The sequence below is a fragment of the Armigeres subalbatus genome, chromosome 2 (genome assembly GCF_024139115.2).
Source record: "Armigeres subalbatus isolate Guangzhou_Male chromosome 2, GZ_Asu_2, whole genome shotgun sequence".
In the NCBI taxonomy this organism is placed as follows: domain Eukaryota; kingdom Metazoa; phylum Arthropoda; class Insecta; order Diptera; family Culicidae; genus Armigeres; species Armigeres subalbatus.
The window spans coordinates 279,569,683-279,590,902 of NC_085140.1; the positions used below are offsets into that span (position 1 = coordinate 279,569,683).

At 41.1% G+C, this 21,220-nt stretch overlaps 1 protein-coding gene across 5 annotated transcripts in view; it reads right to left on the reverse strand.

The window, feature by feature from the left end:
• Positions 1-7,062: 7,062 nt before the first annotated feature.
• Positions 7,063-21,220, reverse strand: part of LOC134212309 (protein piccolo-like) — a 97,007-nt gene continuing 82,849 nt past the window's right edge. For all 5 annotated transcript variants that reach the window (XM_062690040.1, XM_062690041.1, XM_062690039.1 and 2 more), the window contains 4 exons: positions 20,859-20,918; positions 20,669-20,800; positions 16,409-20,227; positions 7,063-7,796 (listed from right to left, as the gene is read on the reverse strand). In XM_062690040.1, coding sequence (XP_062546024.1) covers positions 16,614-20,227; positions 20,669-20,800; positions 20,859-20,918 — 3,806 coding nt within the window. In that variant the 3' untranslated portion in view covers positions 7,063-7,796; positions 16,409-16,613. The remainder of the gene's footprint in view (positions 7,797-16,408; positions 20,228-20,668; positions 20,801-20,858; positions 20,919-21,220) is intronic.

The following is a 21,220-nucleotide window of genomic DNA, read 5'->3' on the forward strand; positions in this document are numbered from 1 at the left end:
GCTGGCCATGAAGCAATATGTTGTTCTATTAGCACGACATATTTATATTGATAAGTCCCATGACCATTGTGTGGCCATTTTAACTTCGGAATACAATCGGACTATGATAAAAATAGACCATATTCTTCATCCGTTGCGAACAAATCGGATAATGCTAACCGGAAGGAAGTTCTCAAGGTACCGTACATTGTCACTTAAACGGCACTACGCACAAATCAATCATGAATACAAGCGGACTGCCATAAGTTGCTTCTCGCAGTATCAGCGTGGACTGCAAAGGAAGCTGAAAACCCATCCTAAAAAGTTCCAGAAGAACGTGAAAAAGCAACGTAATGAATCTGGTCTTCCTTCGCGAATGACGCTTAACGGAATTTTGGCGTCTAATTTTCAGGACATCAGTAGACTGTTTGCTGAAAAATTCGTTAGTGTTTTCAGCAATGAAAGATTATCAGAAGACTAAATACGAAATGCCCCGTTCCTATCTCTGGCCAAGCTATGAGCAGGGTTGATATCAATGTAGGAATAGTTCGCGAAGCTGCATTGAAACTGAAAACATCCTACAACCCCGGACCAGGGGGAATTCCTTCCGTACTCCTTTACTCCATGTTTTCCAACTTTCGATTACGTCAGGAATTTTTCCGTCTTGTTCAAAGCTAGCGCACATGTTCCCTGTTCATATAAGAATGGTAACAGACGGTACATTGCAAATTACCGTAGTATCACCTCATTGTCTACTGTTGCCAAGTTGTTCGAGCTAGTCATCATGGAACCTCTACTCGCCCATTGTAAACCATACACTAGTGACGACCAAAATGGATTTATGCCCGGACGTTCGACTGCCACAACTCTTTTGTGTCTTACCTTCGACATCAACAGCAGCATGGTGGATCGCAGTTAAAAGGACGTTATTTATACCGACCTAACAGCAGCCTTTGACAAATTGAATCACCGCATAGCCATTGCTAACTGGATCGCCTCGGAATCAATAGTTCTCTCTTGCGATGGTGTCAGTCGTATTTAACCGGTCGCAGCCTTACCGTGATTAATGGAGATCATCAGTCGAACCATTTTGCCACTACCTCAGGCCATCCTCAGGGTAGTCACCTGGGACCACTGGTTTTTCTGATCTATTTCAACGACGCCATTCTGAGGGTATAGGGACCACGGCTTTCCTACTGTCACTCTCAGAAACGCCAACTGGATGCTTTTGCAAGTTGTTGCGTGCTTAACCGAATGGATGTTAATCCATCTAAATGTTCGGTAATCTCTTTCTCGCGGAAAAGGGAAACAATAATTCACATAACTATTTTGTATGGCACAGAACTTAAACGATTCGATCAAGTTAAGGACCTGGGAGTTATTCTAGACTCAAAACTCACCTTTAAGCAGCATGTGTCCTACGTTGTCAGCAAAGCATCAAAGGTTTTGGGTTTCATCTTCAGGATTGATTGCCAAAGAATTCACGGACGTTGAAACGAATGCATAATCGTTTCATGAACATACCCAAGTTAGATTAGATTTGCTGCTTGCTAGACAGGCGTTACGACTATAGTGCTCGAATCAATAGGATGACGATGGGAGTAAATAGAATACGGATGGAGAATAGAATCCACGATACCAATCAGGTTTCATTACCAAGAAAATTTTGGAAGGAAAAACAAATTCAAGAAACTGGAAACCGGAAACTAAAAAGAAATCGTTCGGGGCCTGGAGTGGAAAGGAAAGTCTTTCGATCTTTCCCATTCAAACCACCGAACTAGTCAGATCGTTAAGTGAAGTGAAGATTTTTCAGAGTGATTTTTGCCAAAATAAATTGTGGAAAGAAAAGATATAGAGTAAAATAGTAATAGTGGATTTTTAAAGCTACTTTCAGATTCAATTCGTAGTAAACATAAAAACAAAAATCGTGAGTCAAACCTCGCAAAAATTTAGCAAAAGTAAGAACCTCGCTATATTACTAGAATGTAAAACTTTATTTTAAAAAAATCTCTTAATAGCAGAAAATATAACGTGAGTCGGAATAAAGAAAATATTAAAGTGCAGGGAGATAGACAAAACAAGAAGTGAGGTAAATACTTGGTTTTGAGTGGTATATGAGTTGGTGCTAATTCGCTTTTGGTTTCACAGTCACCAGCGGTGAACACTGCCATTGGGCTGGAGGGTAGGTGAATTGGAGGTTAGAGAAGCACCACGCGTGCTCCTTGTTCGTAGCCACAAGCTTCCAGTGCCAATACGGGTAGCGACAGCACGTACGTTACACCAAGTGCCGAGAATCAGACGGGGGCGATCCCCTGGAGATATTCTTCGCATCGTGACTGCGGGTCACAAAGAATATAGCCAGAGTGCGTGGTCATCGGTATATAGTTGTTCGGCCTCGCGAGCACCACTAGCTAAAAGGTTCACAAATCCGCTAGAGGTTTGGCTGGGGAAAGCTTGCCACCGCCAGTGCGAATCGCCTAGACTCACGTCCCGGGAAGAAGGAAACCATGGTAAACACCGTCTGATCCACCACCACCTCACCATCCAAGAAGGAAGAACGCGACGCTCTTCACGTTGATCTCTTCGCCACCCGTCATTCGGGTCATCTCGCCTTCAGAAGCGCCTTCGTTGCAGACGCTACATCAGCGCTAGGCGATTCCGAGCTACAAGCCCGAGAGCGGATAGATCACCAGAACTCTCAGCCACCGATCAAGGCTACGGTGGCTTGCCCAACACAGGTATACGGCGTCAGGTCCAGCTACATCGTTGCTTCGTACGCAGTCGTTAAAGTACCTCCTCTACGTAGGGGAATTGAGCTGTAAGTACCGAAACTCTCCACTTTGTAGCACCAATACTTCATCATACCATCACTTAGAAAGATAGTGTTTAAACCTAAGAGAAAACAAAGATATTGTAGATTAACGAAATCTCCGGTATAGACCGTGACGTCACACCTAGGTATTTTTTTAATCGTAGATTGTTTTGAATGGGCACAAGCGAAACGAGAAATTAGAAATGCATGCAACCGAATATAGCTAACGTTAAAATGAAAAATAGCTTTAAAATTCAAATCGTTCTAAATTAAAATGGGATTCATTATACATTTTGAATTAGCTTCAATAAACTTAAAGATTGATAATGCATAAATTAATAGATATTTGGAAAAGAGCTAGAATACTGATTATTTTTAAAACTGAACTTTTAGAAGGAATGATTTTGTTGGGATTGACTTTTCTGGGACTGTTGATAAGCATTAGTAAGGGGATTCTGCATTGGGTTAGAAATTGAGTTAGCAGGGCAAACTAGTCGCGAGCTCTGGCAGATGACTGTAGTTGTCTGGCGCTTTAAGTCGGAGTTTACCAGCCCATCCAGGATCTGCCTTACAACGGCTACTGTCTAAAGTCGTTGTACTGTTGCCTGACTCGTTCTGGAGTGCTGCTCGGTCGTCTGGTCTCTACACTATAATAACGGCGCCGAAAGAATTGAATCCGTCCAGCGCAGTGACGGGAAATGTCATTTCGATGTCATGAGACTAATTTTCTAATAACTTTTTTCACAAGTCATTTACAATTATGTTTTCCATGTAAACATGTAGCCCTCAAAGGACCCGAACATTTTTTCTAACAGGTAATTTCTCTAAACATGGTATTGGCGACGTGAGAGCCGAATTAGTGTTAAATGACATTAATGTCATGACATTCTGTGACATTTTTTTGATTTCGCTCTCTTGGCTCAAACTTTGTGTTAAGAACAATGATCTGTTCGACAAAGTTCTAGGACCCTTTGAGTACTTCATGTCAATCAAAAAATCCGAACTGTAAATGACTTTTGGAAAAAGTTATTAGAAAATTGGTAATTGCAATGCCATGACATTTTTTTGACATTTCCCATCACTGGTCCAGCGTCGTTTTCTGAAATTCGCATTGCGCAGATTACCGTGGCAAAACCCCTTCCGTCTTCCAAGCTATGAAATCCGTTACCGTTTGATTGATCTTGAACCCCTCTCCATCCGCCGAAGCACAAAGAGGGCATTACTGATAACAGATCTACTACAAGGACGACTCGATTGCCCTTCTCTTCTGGAACAAATAAACTACCACGTGCAACCCCGATCTCTTAGGAATAATTCGATGTTCAGGGTTCCTATGCACCGATCGAACTACGGTATGTTATGTGCTATCGGTGGTCTTCAAAGACTATTCAACAGAGTTGCATCCAAGGTTGCATCTCTTTTTAATTTTAACTTGTCCCGTCAACTAAATCGCCAAAGGTTCAGTTCTGTTTTTTAGAAATCGTCGTTAATGATACTTGACCATATAATGTAATTTCGCATTTTGTAATTAATTATAAGTAAGCATCATTGGGACCAATACAGCCTGTTGATGTATTGATGTATTAGATGTTGATGTACATCTAACCATATAACACTGAATCAGCAATTTGACGCCACAATACATGGTTTGAGGCCGCCTTTCTCCATCCTCGAATGCGCACACGCTCGCCAAGTTGTTTTGCACCTGGTCTGCCCACCTTGCTCGCTGTGCTCCACGCCGTCTCGTACCTGCCGGATCGGAAGCGAACACCATCTTTGCAGGGTTGCTGTCCGGCATTCTTGCAACATGTCCTGCCCATCATACCGTTCCGGCTTTAGCTACCTTCTGGATACTGGGTTCGCCGTAGAGCTGGGCGAGCTCGTGGTTCATTCTTCGCCGCCCCATACCGTCTTCTTGCACACCGCCAAAGATAGTCCTAAGCACCCGTCTCTCGAGTACTCCGAGTGCTTGTAAGTTCTCCTCGAGCATTGTCCATGTTTCGTGTCCGTAGAGGACTACCGGTCTTATTAGCGTCTTGTACATAACACATTTGGTGCGGTGGCGAATCTTTTTTGACCGCAGTTTCTCCTGGAGGCCGTAGTAGGCCCGACTTCCACAGATGATGCGCCTTCGTATTTCACGACTAACATTGTTATCAGCCGTTAGCAAGGATCCAAGGTAGACGAATTCCTCGACCACCTCGAAGGTATCGAAGGTTCCGCCCACAAGCATGTACTTTGGTCTTGATGCATTCACTACCATAGTTGCTTCACGTTTCAGGCGGGTGTACAGTTCTGCCACTTTTGCAAATGTTCGACCTACAATGTCCATGTCATCCACGAAACAAATAAATTGACTGGATCTTTTGAAAATCGTACCCCGGCTCTCCGCATGACACCTTCTAGCGCAATATTGAACAACCGGCACGAAAGTCCATCACCTTGTCTTAGTTCCCGGCGCGATTCGAACGAACTGGAGTGTTCGCCCGAAATCTTCACTCAGTTTTACACACCATCCACCGTTGCTTTGATCAGTCTGGTAAGCTTCCCAGGGAAGCTGTTCTCGTCCATAATTTCTCATAGCTCTACGCGGTCTATACTGTCGTATGCCGCCTTGAAATTAATGAACAGATGGTGCGTTGGGATCTGGTATTCACGGCATTTTTGAAGGATTTGCCGTACAGTAAAGATCAAGCCGGCTTCGTTGACGGCCGCTTGACAACTTCCCACGAACTCATTCACTAGTGACAGACGACGGAAGATGATCCGGGATATCGCTTTGTAGGCTGCATTAAGGATGGTGATCGCTCGAAAGTTCTCACACTCCAGCTTGTCGCCTTTCTTGTAGAATCCCTTCCTTTCACTCCTCCGGTAGCTGTTCAGTTTCCCAGATTCTGATTATTATTTTGTGCAGGCAAGTGGCTAGCTTTTCCGGGCCCATCTTGATGAGCTCAGCTCCGATACCATCCTTACCAGCTGCTTTATTGGTCTTAAGCTGTTGGATGGCATCCTTAACTTCTCTCAAGGTGGGGGCTGGTTGGCATCCATCGTCTGCTGAACTGACGTAGTCATCTCCTCCGCTGCCTTGACTTTCACTTTGATGTATCATATAAACAAATAAACAAATATACCGACAATAGCGTCTCACATTTCGTATACATACAAACATATATGGACAGACAACACACGCTCTTTCACACATACATAAACTGGAGTGTTTGTCCGAAATTTTCACACAATTTCTCACACCGTCTATTATTGGTTTTATCAGTCTCTGTAAGCTTACCGTGAAAGCTATGCTCGTCCATTATTTTCCGTAGCTGTACCTGGCTCTACACGGTATCTCATACATGTTATATAGAGGAAATGACGGCTTTGGCAGGTTTTGTTCTATTATTGTCAGGGGGGTTTTTATTGACCAAATGTTATGAAATTTGGCCACATTATTCTTCGATATGCAAAGAATGTTTAGGCCAAATTTGAGCATGATTAGTTATAGAAAACCCCCATGACAATAATAGAACAAAACCTGCCAAAGCCGTCATTTCCCCTACCGCTTTGAAATCGCTGCTGCGTTGGAATCTGCTATCCAGGGTATTTTTGAACGGGAGAAGCTCATATGGCATAATGCCGTTCAGCATAATGCCATTTGGCCATTGGCATAATCGTTTAAAAGTGTATCAAATATACTGGGCCTTCGGCATAACGACCATTTGACATAATGCTCACAACAAAAAAAAGTTAATCGTATGAATATATGGTTTCCATCTTTAGAAGTATGTATTTACCCGGAATAAGGGAAAGAGTGGATGACCGCTACTCCAAAAGTACATAATTGTTCGGAATAAAGGAGGAGAGTGTATGATTTCGTCAAAAGAATAGATGACTCCTAGTAAGCATTTTCCTGGAATAAGGCAAAAGAGAAGATGACTCCTTTAAAAGTTTGCATTTGGCCGAAATAAGGCAAAAGAGTAGATGACCCTTTCTTTAAAAGTACGCATTTACCCGGAATAAAGCAAAATAGTAGATGACCCCTTCCTTAAAAGTACGCATTTGTCCGGTATGAGGCACAAGAGTAGATGAACCTTCTTCAAAAGTACGCATTTTCCCGGAATATGGCATATAATAATATAATAAAGAAGAAAACTATTATTTGTAATCCGATTTATAGCTACTACCTTCTACCTAGTATTTCAAATCATGTTTCTCACTTCAACTAATCAACACATCTTAGGGCAGGTATTTCGGATATTTTGTATACTTTGAAAGGCTATTTTCGATAACATTTTATTTCCAGCTAAATTATTTTACATGTCAGTTCAGGCTATTGTTTCGTTTGTTAATAGATCGCTTTAGATTATTAATTTTGCTCACTTTGAATTAAATCTGCCTGGCAAAGCTAATTTATCTCGTTTCATTTTTAATATTTTTATTATTCGGTATTGTTTTATCATTCAACGGAAATAAATAGTGTATCATTTATGTAGAACAAACAAAAATAAGCACAATATTCTATATTCTTATATTCAAATACATTGACATATTTCGCTTCATTATTTGATACTTTCAGTTGCAGTTTCAGTTGCTTGAAACTTCACGACGATGCATTCAACCAAATTCAAGCAAAACATTATCAAGACTTCAGAAATAAGGCCAGAATCAAAATCACAACTGTTTGTATAAAATTTGAGATCTCACACTCACACATTTTTTCTTAATGGTTGTTTAAAAATTTATAGCACAATTAATAAAAAATATTGCGGTCAAAAATTCAAAACTTTAATAGGAAAATGTTTTTATGTGATTTTTTGCTTTGCTTCAACGATTTGCTTACCAAAAGTTTAATGCTAGTTTTATTTCCATAAAGCTAATAAAATGCTACAACAATTCCTGTGCTGATGGTATGCGCCAATGCGGAGGAATCCGTGTACCATTGATTCGGCCGGTTTGTATTGGCAAATGGTTCCTTCCTTTTTCTGTGATCAGAAGTCAGTTTCACCAGGACCTGCGGATGACATCGAGACATAGGTTCAGTATCATTGATGATGCAAGTAGTTTAGTTTATTGGTTAATATTCTAGCGAACATTTCAGCGAAAACTGTAAACACAAACAAATCACTAGGCTTGTTATTTCAAAGACAAGGTTTCATGTGTGTTGAGCATCTGTTGTTTTAAAAGTATTTAATTTTAAAAGCAATTATTTGTATAAAGTGCAGCAGCATGAACGTTAAAAGTAAAATTGTTATATTTATGATAAACTGTCCTTAGAAGTCTTCTTATAGTTGTTGTATTGAAGCACTATCTGCTTTGCGCATGCATGCCCAGAAGTTAAAGTATTTTAATCAATATTAGGAAATGCATGTGAGCATTACCGATCATAAAAATGTGATATTTTCAGGACATTAACGGGAAAAAAATGTAATGAACTTCCCCAGGAAATTCTTAAGAACAAATGTTTTGGATTTTCCACGAGAAATACTTTCAAGTTTCCACCATCAATTTTCTGACATTTCCAGGGAAAATTCTGCACAATTTCCGAAGGGCTTCATAATCACCAAGGGCCTTTTGAAATTCCCAAGGAAAATGGTTTGAAATTTGCTAATGGAAATGTTTGGAATATATAAAGACACTTATTTAGAATTTACGCGGATTTTTTTTTGTAAACTCTATGGGAAGTACTCCAGAATTTCCACAGGAAATAGTTTTATATTTAAACGGGAAATTGTTCAGAATTCCTGCTTAAAGTTCTTCGGAATTTTCGATTAGTATTCTTCGGGTCCGATCTTTATATTGGCCAGTGCAAATAAATAACCTGATATAATTTGATTTCAATAAGGCCCGTTCGTGTGAGTTGACCGTTGGGGCAAGTAGAAACAAAATTTATACCATTGTGCTTCGGTTCATGATAGACGCATGAAGGCCAAAAAGAAGTTTTAAACCGAAAAACGACGAAATCGAGAAATATGGTACCGCTTGAAAGCGCGCTTTATATCGCAAAATTTTAGAATCTTGCCACTAGTGTTACACATCAGCAGTGCCCCGAAAGACCACAAAATCCTAGAGATAGAAAAAGACAAACCTTCAGGTGAAGGTTTTTGCTTGTGCTCTCAGAGCATATCAACGTTCTCTCGCCGACTGATTCTCGCCCAGATCGGCGTTCGTCACGTGTCTGCTCCGAGTAGCTCCTTGGGACCGCCAAGTCGTACCTAGGCACCTGTTTTTTTCCTGGCAATCGACGGGATCACCAAAACACAGCCTTTTAGCAGCACAAGAACTTCGATAGGGACAGTATACCAGGTTAGAGTCCAGCTGTAAGAAACGTGCACGTTTAGGGCCGCTAGGATGACTTGAGAATTATAAACAGTCTGTAGTGGCATGGAAAACGATCTTTACCGTTTGTCGGATTGAACAGAGAAAGTTTAGTTTCTATCAGGTTCTATTATTCGTTTCCGTCAAGTTTGGTTTTGTAGTGTTTTTTAATAGTCTTTACCTGCCCTGTAAGGACGAGCCGGGAACGGTGGTTGAACGCGCTCTCCCACAGTATGGTATTCCCGTACTGGCGCTTAAGTGGGCGAGTTTTCAAAAAGGTGGTAGGACATAGTTTAAATCATTTGATTGTAAAAACAGCTATGTTTGGGGTCGTACACTTATTACGTAAGCAATTTATCTGGGTTTTCGATCCCTTTCCCGTTTAGTGTTGAACTTAATTTAGAATTAAAAAACAAACACTTTAATAAAGTTTTAAAAAAGATCCCCCTCCCCCCAGTTAAAATTGCTATCATACACATGATTTTTTATTTATATGGTGCGTAACAAAAAATGACAGCCACCCTCCCCCCATAATCGTTACGTAATATGTGAACGACACCCTTTTAGTTGGTTTATCTCAAGCCTTGCACTATCTCCGCTCTTGCAATCAAACTACTGTTACTAGCCATTTAGCAGAATGCTACTTGACTGAATGAAACTTCGTTTTATAAATACACGTTAAGCCGAAAGTCTAGCCGAATTCAATTTGGCCGAAATAGTTATTAGGCGAAAGCGACATACGGCCGAACTGTTAATTTGACTAAAAACGTCGTTTGCCCTAACGAGTCATTTGACCGAAATGGATAATTAGGAAGTGACAAGTCTCACTTCTATTTTCTCATTTCTCACTCATCTCTGTGAAAAGTTAGAAATGAGAAGTAAAAATTGAGCAGTGAGAAGTGAAAAGTTAAATATGTAACTACACAATTTTTAAGTTAGACAATAAAAAGTGGGGGCTTCGAAATGGTGAGTTGACATTCGGAGCAAAGGAGCGTCTAACATAGCTCTGGTCCTCACAAGTTCCAATACTTCCACGGGTCTTCAGATGACAATTGACCGCCAGCTAAGGGTTGCGTACTTAGCTTGTAGTGTGGCCTAGGCACTTTTGTCCTTCTGACATCAGCTAGAGTGAGAGGGCGCGTCCTGTGGGGTCTGCCTAGGATATGGTGGGGTTTAACAGTGGGTTCTGTTGAACTTCTATAAAAAGCTGCATATCTAGACCAACATTTGAAAAGGGCGTAACAGCCAAAATTTATTCCTTCTGATTCTTTGTCCACATATATAGCTTTATATGTAGTCGAAGAATCAGAAGGAATAAATTTTGGCTGTTACGCCCTTTTCAAATGTTGGTCTAGATATGTCCCCAAGCAGGCCCTATCAAAGCGACCGTGTGCCGTTCAAAGCGCACTAGCCTAGTCATGGTGTTGGGTGGGACTTTAAACAAATTTGACCCGACTGATCGAGCGTCAGTTCATCAAGGAGGTGCGGCTCCAACAGCGTCCGTTCTGGCATCCAACGGCTGAGTATGAAATGCTATTCCTCGAAAGCGATACCTAAGATGGCAGCTCCATCCCGGTGGATAGGGAAAATTGGGTCAACAACCTACTGTTCCCGAAACATCAATTTGTTCGAGAACTCGGGACACTCTGGTTTACGAGGTGAACACGCTCCCCGGCATCGCGGAGTTGGCTTCCTACTAACCGTTCAGGCACACTCTGCGCTTATGAAGTGGGAACCTATAAGTGAAAGGATAATCGTTGCCAGATTTAGAACACGGGTCCGAAACCTTACTATAATCCAATGTCATGCGCCAACCGATGCTGCCGATCTGCAAGACAAAGAGAACTTCTACAGTCAACTCAATGCCGTCGTAGATAGAATTCCGAAGGGTGATATCAAGATCTGTTTGGGCGACTTCAATGCGAAGATCGGATCCGACAACTCGAACCATGAGCGCATTATGGGACGCCATGGTCTCGGAGAAATGAGCAAACACGGAGAGCTGTTCGCAGAATTTTGTGGTAATAACGACATGGTGATCGGGGCAGCGCTCTTCCCCCATCGACCGGTTCACAAGGTCACGTGGGTCTCCCGTGACGGCTTTACAGATAATCAAATCGATCACAGCTGCATCAGCCGAAAATGGAAACGGAATAAACGTAGTGCCGATATCGCGTCTGATCATCACCTCCTCATCACCATCATCACGGTGAAATACGTCTGCGCATTGCGCGGATTCGTCGGCAGAAGGAGAGATTTGGACGACGGTTCAACACACGCCAACTGGAAGATGCCACGGTGAAACGGTCCTTCGTTGAAGAACTGGAGACGCGTGCTGCAGATATTCCGGAAGGTGGCAGCGTGAAAGACCAATGGACCGCCATCAAAATGCCTTCATAGCCACCAGCGAGAACAATCTGGCTCACAATGGATCACCGATGAGATCTGGAGGAAAATAGAGGAGCGAAGAGAAGCCTAATCCGTGATAGAGCGATCAAAAACCAGAGGAGCCCGTCAACGATACTCGGCTCTGGAGGAGGAAGTAAAACGCTCATGTCGATACGTCAATACCGAAGCTTCATCATCACTGCTAGAGATTCAAACAGCCATCCAAAGCATGAAATCGAATAGTGTCCTAGGGATCGATCGCATATCAGCCGAGATGCTCAAAGCTGACCCCATGACATCCGCTCAACTACTGCATCCTTTATTTCGTAATTTCTGGGACACCGCAACTTTCCCGGTCGACTGGATGCAAAGTATCTTAGTGAAGGTACTCAAAAAGGGTGACGTGACTGCATGCGATAACTGGCGAGGCATTATGTTGCTGTGTACCGTTCTCAAAGTTCTATGCAAAGTAATCCTAGCCCGGATTCAGGAGAAGTTCGATGTGACTCTTCGGCGGCAGCAGGCCGGATTCCGTGCCGGAAGATCCTGTGTGGACTATACTGTCACGCTCCGTATCATTCTGGAGCAAGTCAACGAATTCCAAGAGTCCCTTTACTTGGTATTCATTGACTACGAAAAAGCTTTCAACCGTCTTAATCACGAGAATATGTGGGGCGCCCTAAGACGCAAGGGCGTTCCTGAGAAAATCATCGGCACAGTACGAGGCCATTTCGTGTAGAGTGCTGCACAATGGGGTCTTGTCCGACCCTATCCGGGTCGTAGCTGGTGTGAGACAAGGATGTATTCTATCACCGTTACTGTTCCTCATCGTAATTGACGAGATTCTGGTAGATGCGATTGACCGTGAACCAAACCGCGGGCTGTTATGGCAGCCTATAACCATGGAGCACCTAAACGATTTCGAATTGGCTGATGACATTGTACTCCTCGCTCAACGGCGCTCTGATATGCAGAGTAAGCTCAACGACCTTGCCGTGCGCTCCTCTTCGGCAGGTTTAGTCATCAACGTCAACAAAACCAAATCGTTGGAAGTAAACACGGTGACCCTTTCCAGTTTCACAGTAGCCGGGCAACCAGTGGAGAATGTTGAAAGCTTCCAATATCTTGGTAGCCGAATGGCGTCAGACGGCGGTACCAAGATCGACATAGGCGCACGGTTCAAGAAAGCAAGGGGTGCCTTTGCAAGTTAAGAAATATCTGGAAAAACAGACAGATAAGTGAACGCACCAAAATACGAATTTTCAACTCTGTGCTGAATCTGTGTTGTTATACGCTAGCGAAACATGGTATCAGTGGAGAACACTCAACGGCTGCAGGTGTTCATCAACAGATGCCTGCGGTATATAATTCGGGCCTGGTGGCCTCACAACTGGATCTCAAATAACGAGCACCATCGCCGTTGTCACCAGAGGCTGATAGCAACAGAAATTCGGGATCGAAAGTGGGGCTGGGTCGGCCACACTCTACGTAGGGGCGGAAACGAAATCTGTAAACAAGCATTAGACTGGAACCCAGCGGGACATCGCAGCAGATGCAGATCCAGAGGCTCATGGCGGCGAAACCTCAATAAAGAAATAAAAAGTCGACCGAAATCTAACCTGGCAACAGGTTAGAGCGATAGCTGGACAACGCTCAGGATGGAGAACTTTCACGTCGGCCCTTTGCACCACCGGAGGTGTACAGGATCCATAAAGAAAAAAAGTAAAAAGTGGGAAGTATGAAGTAAGAGAAGTGAGAAATAACTTTTCACTGTGGGAAGTGGAAAATGAGAAGTGAGACGCCTCATTTCGTAATTCTTCTCATTTTCACTTCGCACTTTGCACTTCTCACTTTCACAGTAGTGCACATAAGTGCACTCTCCATTTCCCATTTCTCATTTCTCACTTTCCATTTATTACATCCCACTGTTCATTTATCATTTATTATCTCATCATCATCATCAACAACGCTTTTCATATTCGCTATTGTTCGGCCAAACGACATTTTTTGCCATGATCCGTAACGAAAATAGTTCTGATTGTGGGAGAAAACAATCAGGGCATGATCCGATTGTCATCGACATTGCGATATCTGCTACTGAAGGTGCAGAATAACAAAAGCTCTTTTAATCCACCGACAAACTGCCGCTAACCGCAAGTCGAGCACATCTGTATATGGGCCTCCATATACAGATGTGCTCGAATTGCGGTTAGCGGCAGCAAAGGTGTCGTGCATTATTATATGAGATGAGCTAGGCACTATCGACATATCACTTTAGGAAGACAGATTCTATAATTTCCAACCAGTCACATTCATTTGCAATAATTTAAATGCATTACAGAAATTTCTGATTTTTTTTTTCAATTTGGATTGTTTTTTGGTAAGGGGGAGGGGGCGAAGAGAACAATGAATTTGCAATACCTCCGGGACGCATTGACCGATCGGGTTAATTTTCAATAGGAAACAATGGGACCGAATTCTCAATCGGATGCAACTTGTTGTGGGTAAAACGGTTAATTCTGAAGTTCTATAAAGTGAATGCGTACAGACCAGGGGACTGAAGAGAAGGCTAATACGCCTACCCACCATTCGATAAATATGGCGTACAATGTTTTTGTTTTAATTTCGTTTAATTCATGATAACAAATCTTCGGAAGCATCGACGAGCTATTTTCCGACATAAAGAAGGCATACAAACACAAAAGGCTTAATGTACCTGAGCTGATTGCGTGTTTTCGCCAGGAGAAGTTAATTGCCGATAATTAGCACTAACTGCGTACCAACCAATCACCCAAAATGAGCGCTGAATTCGGGTATGCTACCCAGAAACCGGGTACCAAAAACAGAAGTACCAAAAACGATGTTGGGTAGAGTGCCATTGTACCGCGGATGACAGGCGTTTCACCCTCCTGGTACAGACACTGCGGGTTTTCGGTATACATATAGTATACGAGGGGTACGAGAAAAACAAAAACAATGAACACATGTTACATGTCTTGTAGAGAAAAATAATTTTTCATATATATGAAACTAGACAGATACTCGGAAAGTAGTATACATCTAGTCTTGATTCACATATAAAAATTATATGATCGATTACTTCCTGGTCCTGGTAATATGCATAATTTGATACATATAGGTACTTAATATTTTGGCTGGTAACACAATGAACACAATTGAAATATTTTTGCAAATTGTTTATAAATAAAAGCTCAGATTAGTACTGGCCTATTTTGAATAACCCAATCGTTTTATTAGTTGTCATCTTCATAATTTAATACGTCAATTTATATTCCAAATTTAACATATTTAGTAACGGCGAAAATAGCGAGTAACAATCAAAACCCTCAAGGCTGAATGCGTCAAAATCCAGTTGTAAACTAACATTACGATTTCAGGAACATAATTATCAAGAGCAACGGAAGCTAATTTTCATCGTTGATTTACAGCTATTGAATGACACAATTACGACTATCAATTGAGATTTGCCCCAATCATTGGTGGGTCAATTTTTGGAGTCCGTCGCGTTTAGCCTTGAGTTAGCATTAACCGAATTCGATATAATTGGTTAGAAGTTTCTAGAATAGGATCTGCTCTTATCAACTATGTATTCTACTCACTATACGCTGTGTGTGACGTAAGAGTTTTTGTAGTTATGTAGGTAAGGGTCTGTTCTATTGCCTTTTATTTTCTACAAAATATTTTACAGCGGAAAAAGAACAAGATAATTGTAGCTAATCTTTCCGTTCAGTGGTATTATATTTTTTCTGAAACAGAAAGAACAATGAGAACGGTTGATGCATTTTTGGTAGTTGTTGGACATGTGCTCGGTCACAATGAGAGTGTGGTTTTGTGCTCAAAAGCAAGTCGGAACTATGATCATGAATGGCATGATTTAGTATTAGTTCGGTTAGGCATGATAAAACTACATTCACTCACGACATGTGTTTGTTGTATGCGCGTGGAAATTTTTAGCGTGAAAATTAGAGGAAAACTTCACCTTTAACTTGTTTAGTATTTTTAGATTGAGAATAAGTTATTCGTCAGCACATGGCTTCTTTATTGCAAATTTATGTAAAATATGTATGCTTTTGGATTCTTTAGAGGTTTGTTTCTTAACATTACCGAAAAAGTTAAACGTAGCTAATGATAAAATCAATTTAACATGTCTCTCTTGTGTTGAACATGGAGGTGAATTAGGACTAGAAATAAAGCGAAGTAACGCTTCGATTCCGTGGTTCTAAAACGTATAGAATTTAGCAGAAAGTATGTTCTTCTTCTTTTTTGCAGAACTTTACGCCAAAGGTGGAGTTTACTCTTTTTGTGTTTTTTCTATGAAGTTCTATTGCGTTTTTCTTCAAATTGGTTTAATTTTGGTTATTAATTTTAAGCACTATTGAGTGTTGTTGTGTTTAATCACATAAAATTTACAGCAAGTGTAGTCAACGTTCTGTTCAATGAATTCAAAACTTCACAAAATACAAAAATAAAGCTTCAAAATAGTAATTTTTGGTGCTTTTCAAACAAAAGAACAAATTGAACAAAGAAGATAAATTTAGTAACTTGTTTCAATATTTTTAATATCTAAATTTACCTTAGTTGTAGCATAAGTAGTATTTAAGGTAATATTTGTACCAAGATCGAGTTCGATATATTTATAATGGCTGTAGATGTGCTTAACATTTTTGAACAATGAATTGAGTTGCGTCAAAAAGAAGAAGATACATTCATTTTCCAATGTGTTGTCTTGTTTTGCACAACGGCAACCAGACCGACTATAAATTAGCAAAATGTTGGTATTTCCATTTTTTTAAAAATATTACTTTAAATACTACCTGATAAATTTCAAATAAAAACATTGATATGTGAGATGAGATTACAGCCAATCATTAAAACAAAACAACGTAATTTGGAAGATACCTGCTTTTCTGAAATCTTGATGATATGCTTTTGTTATGAATGCTTCCTGCTACCGGTTATCATGAACTTTTCTCATAAATATACAGTTCGCTAAACGCTCAATACAATGCTTCAACGCAATTTCTCTAACAACACAAGATCATTCGTCAAGTCACCAAACGACGTCTTGATTCATATTTCTGATACGACTTCTTGCTACGGTAGTTCAGAAATGGCTGAACTTGGATTGCTTGAATGGACTCTTCGATCTGCACGCGGATTCTTCTATCAGTCCGGACAAAGTGGGATAGGGCGACTGATTAGATGCACGTGATTGTGGACGTGAACGGGAGTAGGTACTGGGCTCGGAATCGGTTTCCCGTACATCCGCAAGCCGTGATATACTCTTGCTGCTTAATACTCGAGGGCAACGCGCAGACCAACCGTTGGCTTTCCGGGTAGCTGGGTTAACTGTGTCTTGCAAACTCCGAAATGCCTTCGATGGCAGGGCGTCTGGTGCAGTGCATTCTAAAGGCGAATTCTTACCATTAGATTCATTCCACGTATCGTAGTAATCAGCGTATGAGTTTTGATATTCTGTTTTAAACTCTTGAGGCGTTAAAGCTGGTGTGGAATCCACGGTTATATTATCTTCGGTTGAACTTAGCGTTCCATTGGACTCTAAGTCTTCTTGCAAGATTTTCATGGCAGCGGCGTGGAGTTTATCTAATGGCAAATTGCGGAATAATCTGCCTTTCTTCTTCATCAATAAACTTTGTACTAACTCTTCGGCAAGTTTCTCGTTCGTCGCTCCTGATACAGGAGATGCAGATGAGGTTGAAGACGACATGCTTTCAATACCCGATGATGATTGATGTCTGATAGGCAGTGATAGGCGATCTCTGCGATCGCTGGCAGTGTTTGATGCACTAGAACTATCATCAAATGACGAGTCCTTATATTTGCTTAAACTCGAATGGCGAGGATGGACTACAGTTTGCTCCTCATTCGCCGGTTGCGACTCTACATGTTCAATCGATGCTAACCTTTCGGCATTCTCATCGTCACTATCACCGTTGTTACTTTCGTCCTGCAAAAGTTTGAACAATCTGGAATGTGTTGCTGCTCGTTGGTAACGCGTCATCTTGCGCATCTCCGGGAAACATTCGGTATCTGTTTCTACTTCGGAAATCTGTTTGCTCACATCTGACGTCATACCGGAATCGTCTTCAAATTCAGATTCCTCTGCAGACATTTTAATGATTGAAGATGGCCTCGATCGATTACAAGAATCTGATGTTTTCTGTCGTACTGGAACTTCTAGTAAAGGTGTTGAGGCTCGATTTTCTGATTTGCTAGTTTGGTTTTCAAATATTGATATCCTATCACGTACAGAGAGCTTCTTATCATCCTCCTTTGATGTTGTGTTAATCGCGTCCAACATTCCATTGCACTTGTGTTCGATTTTCTCCGTAACAGGAGCTCTTTTCAACACAATTTCTGGAGCTTTTTGTTCTGTAACCTCTGGCTGGATTTTATTTCCGGTCTGTTTTTCGTTCTCCTCAGCGTCCGACTCCTCCTTAGATGTGTTCGTAGTTTCATAATCTTCACTGTCATCCTCGCTTTCTTCTTGTGAGCTTTCTGTTTCAGTTTCTGCATCCTCTGATTCATTCTGTAGAGTTGCTTCGTTTGATACGTCTCTATCGTTATTAGTAAGTTCATTAACTTCTGGTTCTTTATCCACGGATTTTTCTAATTTTTGCCAGGTACTTGTATTGTTATTTTCATCTATAGGGGCACTGTCTTTTTCAGCTTTATCGTTCTGATCTTTTTTACTATACATGGTATCAAACATTCTTTCGTTTTCACTGTGCCAAAAATCTAATGTATCGTTTGTATTCTCGTTCTTCTGGCGGTCCAAAAAACTCTCCACGATCGAATCCTTCTTCCACAGATCTATTGCTTCAGTGGGGCAATTTTCACTACTCCAGAAATCAGTATCTTCGTCGTCAATATTTCCTCCATCAATATCTGGATTTAATTCTCCATCTCGATCGACGCTAGCTTCTCGACTACTCCAAAAGTCTCTGGAGAATGATCTGCTCGGTCGACTCGTTTCATCTTCTTCGCCTATCTGACTCCAAAAGTCAATTTCTTCATCGTCATCTTCATCGTTTACTTCTTCTAACTCTTCCTGCATATCAGTATGATTGATTTTCGCCTCTTCTTCGTTGACATCCTCGTTAGTGATTGGTTTTACTTTCAATGGCAACGAAACAGAAACTGAAACATTAGAGTCTTCCTCGTAATCTACAGTAAATGTAGGCCTAGATTCTTCGTTTTCCTTGTGTATTGAGTTAGATTCTTTACCCAAATCGTTTAATGATTTGCTGCTCATAGATGGTATCGTGATTGTAACCGTCACATCGGTGTGCATTTCGTCATCTGTTGTCTCCTCTTCTTCATCAGATTCTGACTCAGATTCTTCGGTTTCGCTACTTTCTACTTCTTTGTGTTTTAACTCTTCTAAGCCTTCCTCAGTATTAATTAAGGCCGTATTTTCGGCTTCATTCTTGTGAACACAATCATCCACCACTGCATCAGCCTCCTCTTCCTCGTCAGTTGTTGATTCTTCTTCAGATTCCGCTTCACTGGTCGAATCATCACTAGTATTGATCTTGTCACGGTTATCGGAATCTAAAGGCGTTTCCTCCAATATTATTCCAGTTTGTTCATTTGCGCTGTATTCATAGTCATCTAAGCGATCAATGTCATCATCCGTTTGATTGCCACAGTCGAGTTTTACACTATCGATGTCATGCGAATGTCCATCTGCTTCATCCAAGTCATTGGCCAGGGTTGATGAACAGTCGCTTAGTGTTGAACTGTTGCTACACACACTGGCCCTTCGACTTGTATTGGCTGAGCACGAATAGACGCTCTCCTCTTCGAAAATGACACTCAACTGATGGGGTAAATGTTCCTGTGGATTACTATCGTAGCCAACTGTAGCTTCATCTTCACTTTCTTCGCTGCTTTCTTCCTCTTCTTGTTCAGTGTGTTCTTCATGGCCATTGGTGCCGTTTTGAGCAGGCTCTTTTTGTGCAAGGGCAACAGTGTTCTGAGCCTGCTTATTGTGACCTTCCTCTTCCGAGTCTGAACATTCAGACTGAGAGGAAGGTGCCGAGGAGGTACTTTCTTCAAAGGTGCGGTACCTTTCGTTAAGTGGACTGCTGGGTGAGCAGCGCACCATTGTTTCCGAGTCGTTGGGGAAAATTTTCTCTGGGGATGCGCTGAAGTTAGCGAGGCGGTCTGATAGATGCTGTAAGCTGCTTTGGGAGCGAGTCAAAGGATGTATTGGATTGTCGCTCAGAATAGATTCTACATCTGAGTCCGCTGGATCGGGCGTTGGAGTGACGATAAGTCTCGGAGGTGGCGTTGAAATAATGTAGGAGTGGGTAGGTGAATCGGGAACGACATTTTCGCAGTACGCAATCTGTGGTTGACCTATCTGATAATACGGAGGCGGCGTACATGGTGAGCATGGTTCTTGTGGATAGTAGAAATGATGTGGTGACATATAGCTCGCATAGTACGAGTTCCGGTCATAGTGACCATGAGGCGGATGTGGAGGAGGAGGAGGATAGTAATACCCTGGTAGATGATGTGGTGGGGGTGGGGGAGGATGTGGGTAGTACTGAGGATTATTTGGGTCGTAATAGTGCCAATTCGGATTACAACAATAATGCGGTTGAAGTGAGTAAGGGTATGGCGAATATTGGACTTCCCCGTTGCATGGTAAATTTTGATTACCTTCTGTGTCAGAGGAATTTGTTTCGGCTGTTGAAAGAAACGATAAATGAGAAAGAAGAAAAATATCATCGTGATTATGGAACAATGCACCAACTGATAAGAATGGAAGAAAAGTGAATGGAAGGCAAATGGGGCGATTCAAGGTAGCAACATGAGATTGTATTGGATGTCAGCAAGAAAACTTTATAACATTCAGGGTAATCTTTCAACACAAGCCTTATGCTAAATTGATCTATCATTACCTATTGTAATTATCCTAACCATTTGAATTGTAATAGTAACTGTTACTTGATGAATTTATTTGACTTTCATGATGGAACAAAGTGTAGTGTAAGAAGTGTGTAAAGAAATGATATACAACTAAGTGCACATCAACATGAAAACCGATATGGAATTATGTGTATCGGATTATTATAATGATAGAATATGTGATTAAAGTATTTATTTATAGAGTTAATTTTTGCTTACCGGGTGCATCGGATTGGGTCATTGCTTGTAGCATCTTGAATGATCGACTCGGTATAGCACTCCCGGTGTATTTTTTCGGTTCTTCCACCCTTTGTTCACTCGGTGGAATATATTGTTGTGCCGTTTCATCCTCTATCGCCGAAAAGCAATGTGTTAGAATCGCAATTGGAAGAATGAATTTAGCGCTTACCTGACTCAGTTGCATTGCCACGATTCTGCACAAACATTTGATTGGTCCGGTTGGTTGAGCCTAAAAATAAAAATTCACGTTAAAGTCTTATTACAAAAGAACATTGAGTACCGTTCTAAAGATATTTCATAGCGAATTCTTTTAATAAGCTTATAGCTAATTATTAACAAAAATATTTCAATAACCGCTACAACAAACCCAAGCTTAAAACTTAAAAATAAAAATAAATTTTAAATATAAAACATCAAATATAAAATAAAATAATAAATTAATAACATACAAAACATACACAAGACCTTCAACTTTCTTATCGTCTCTTAAATAATTGTTTACGTTAGACTACACACTCAGTTTTCATTTCT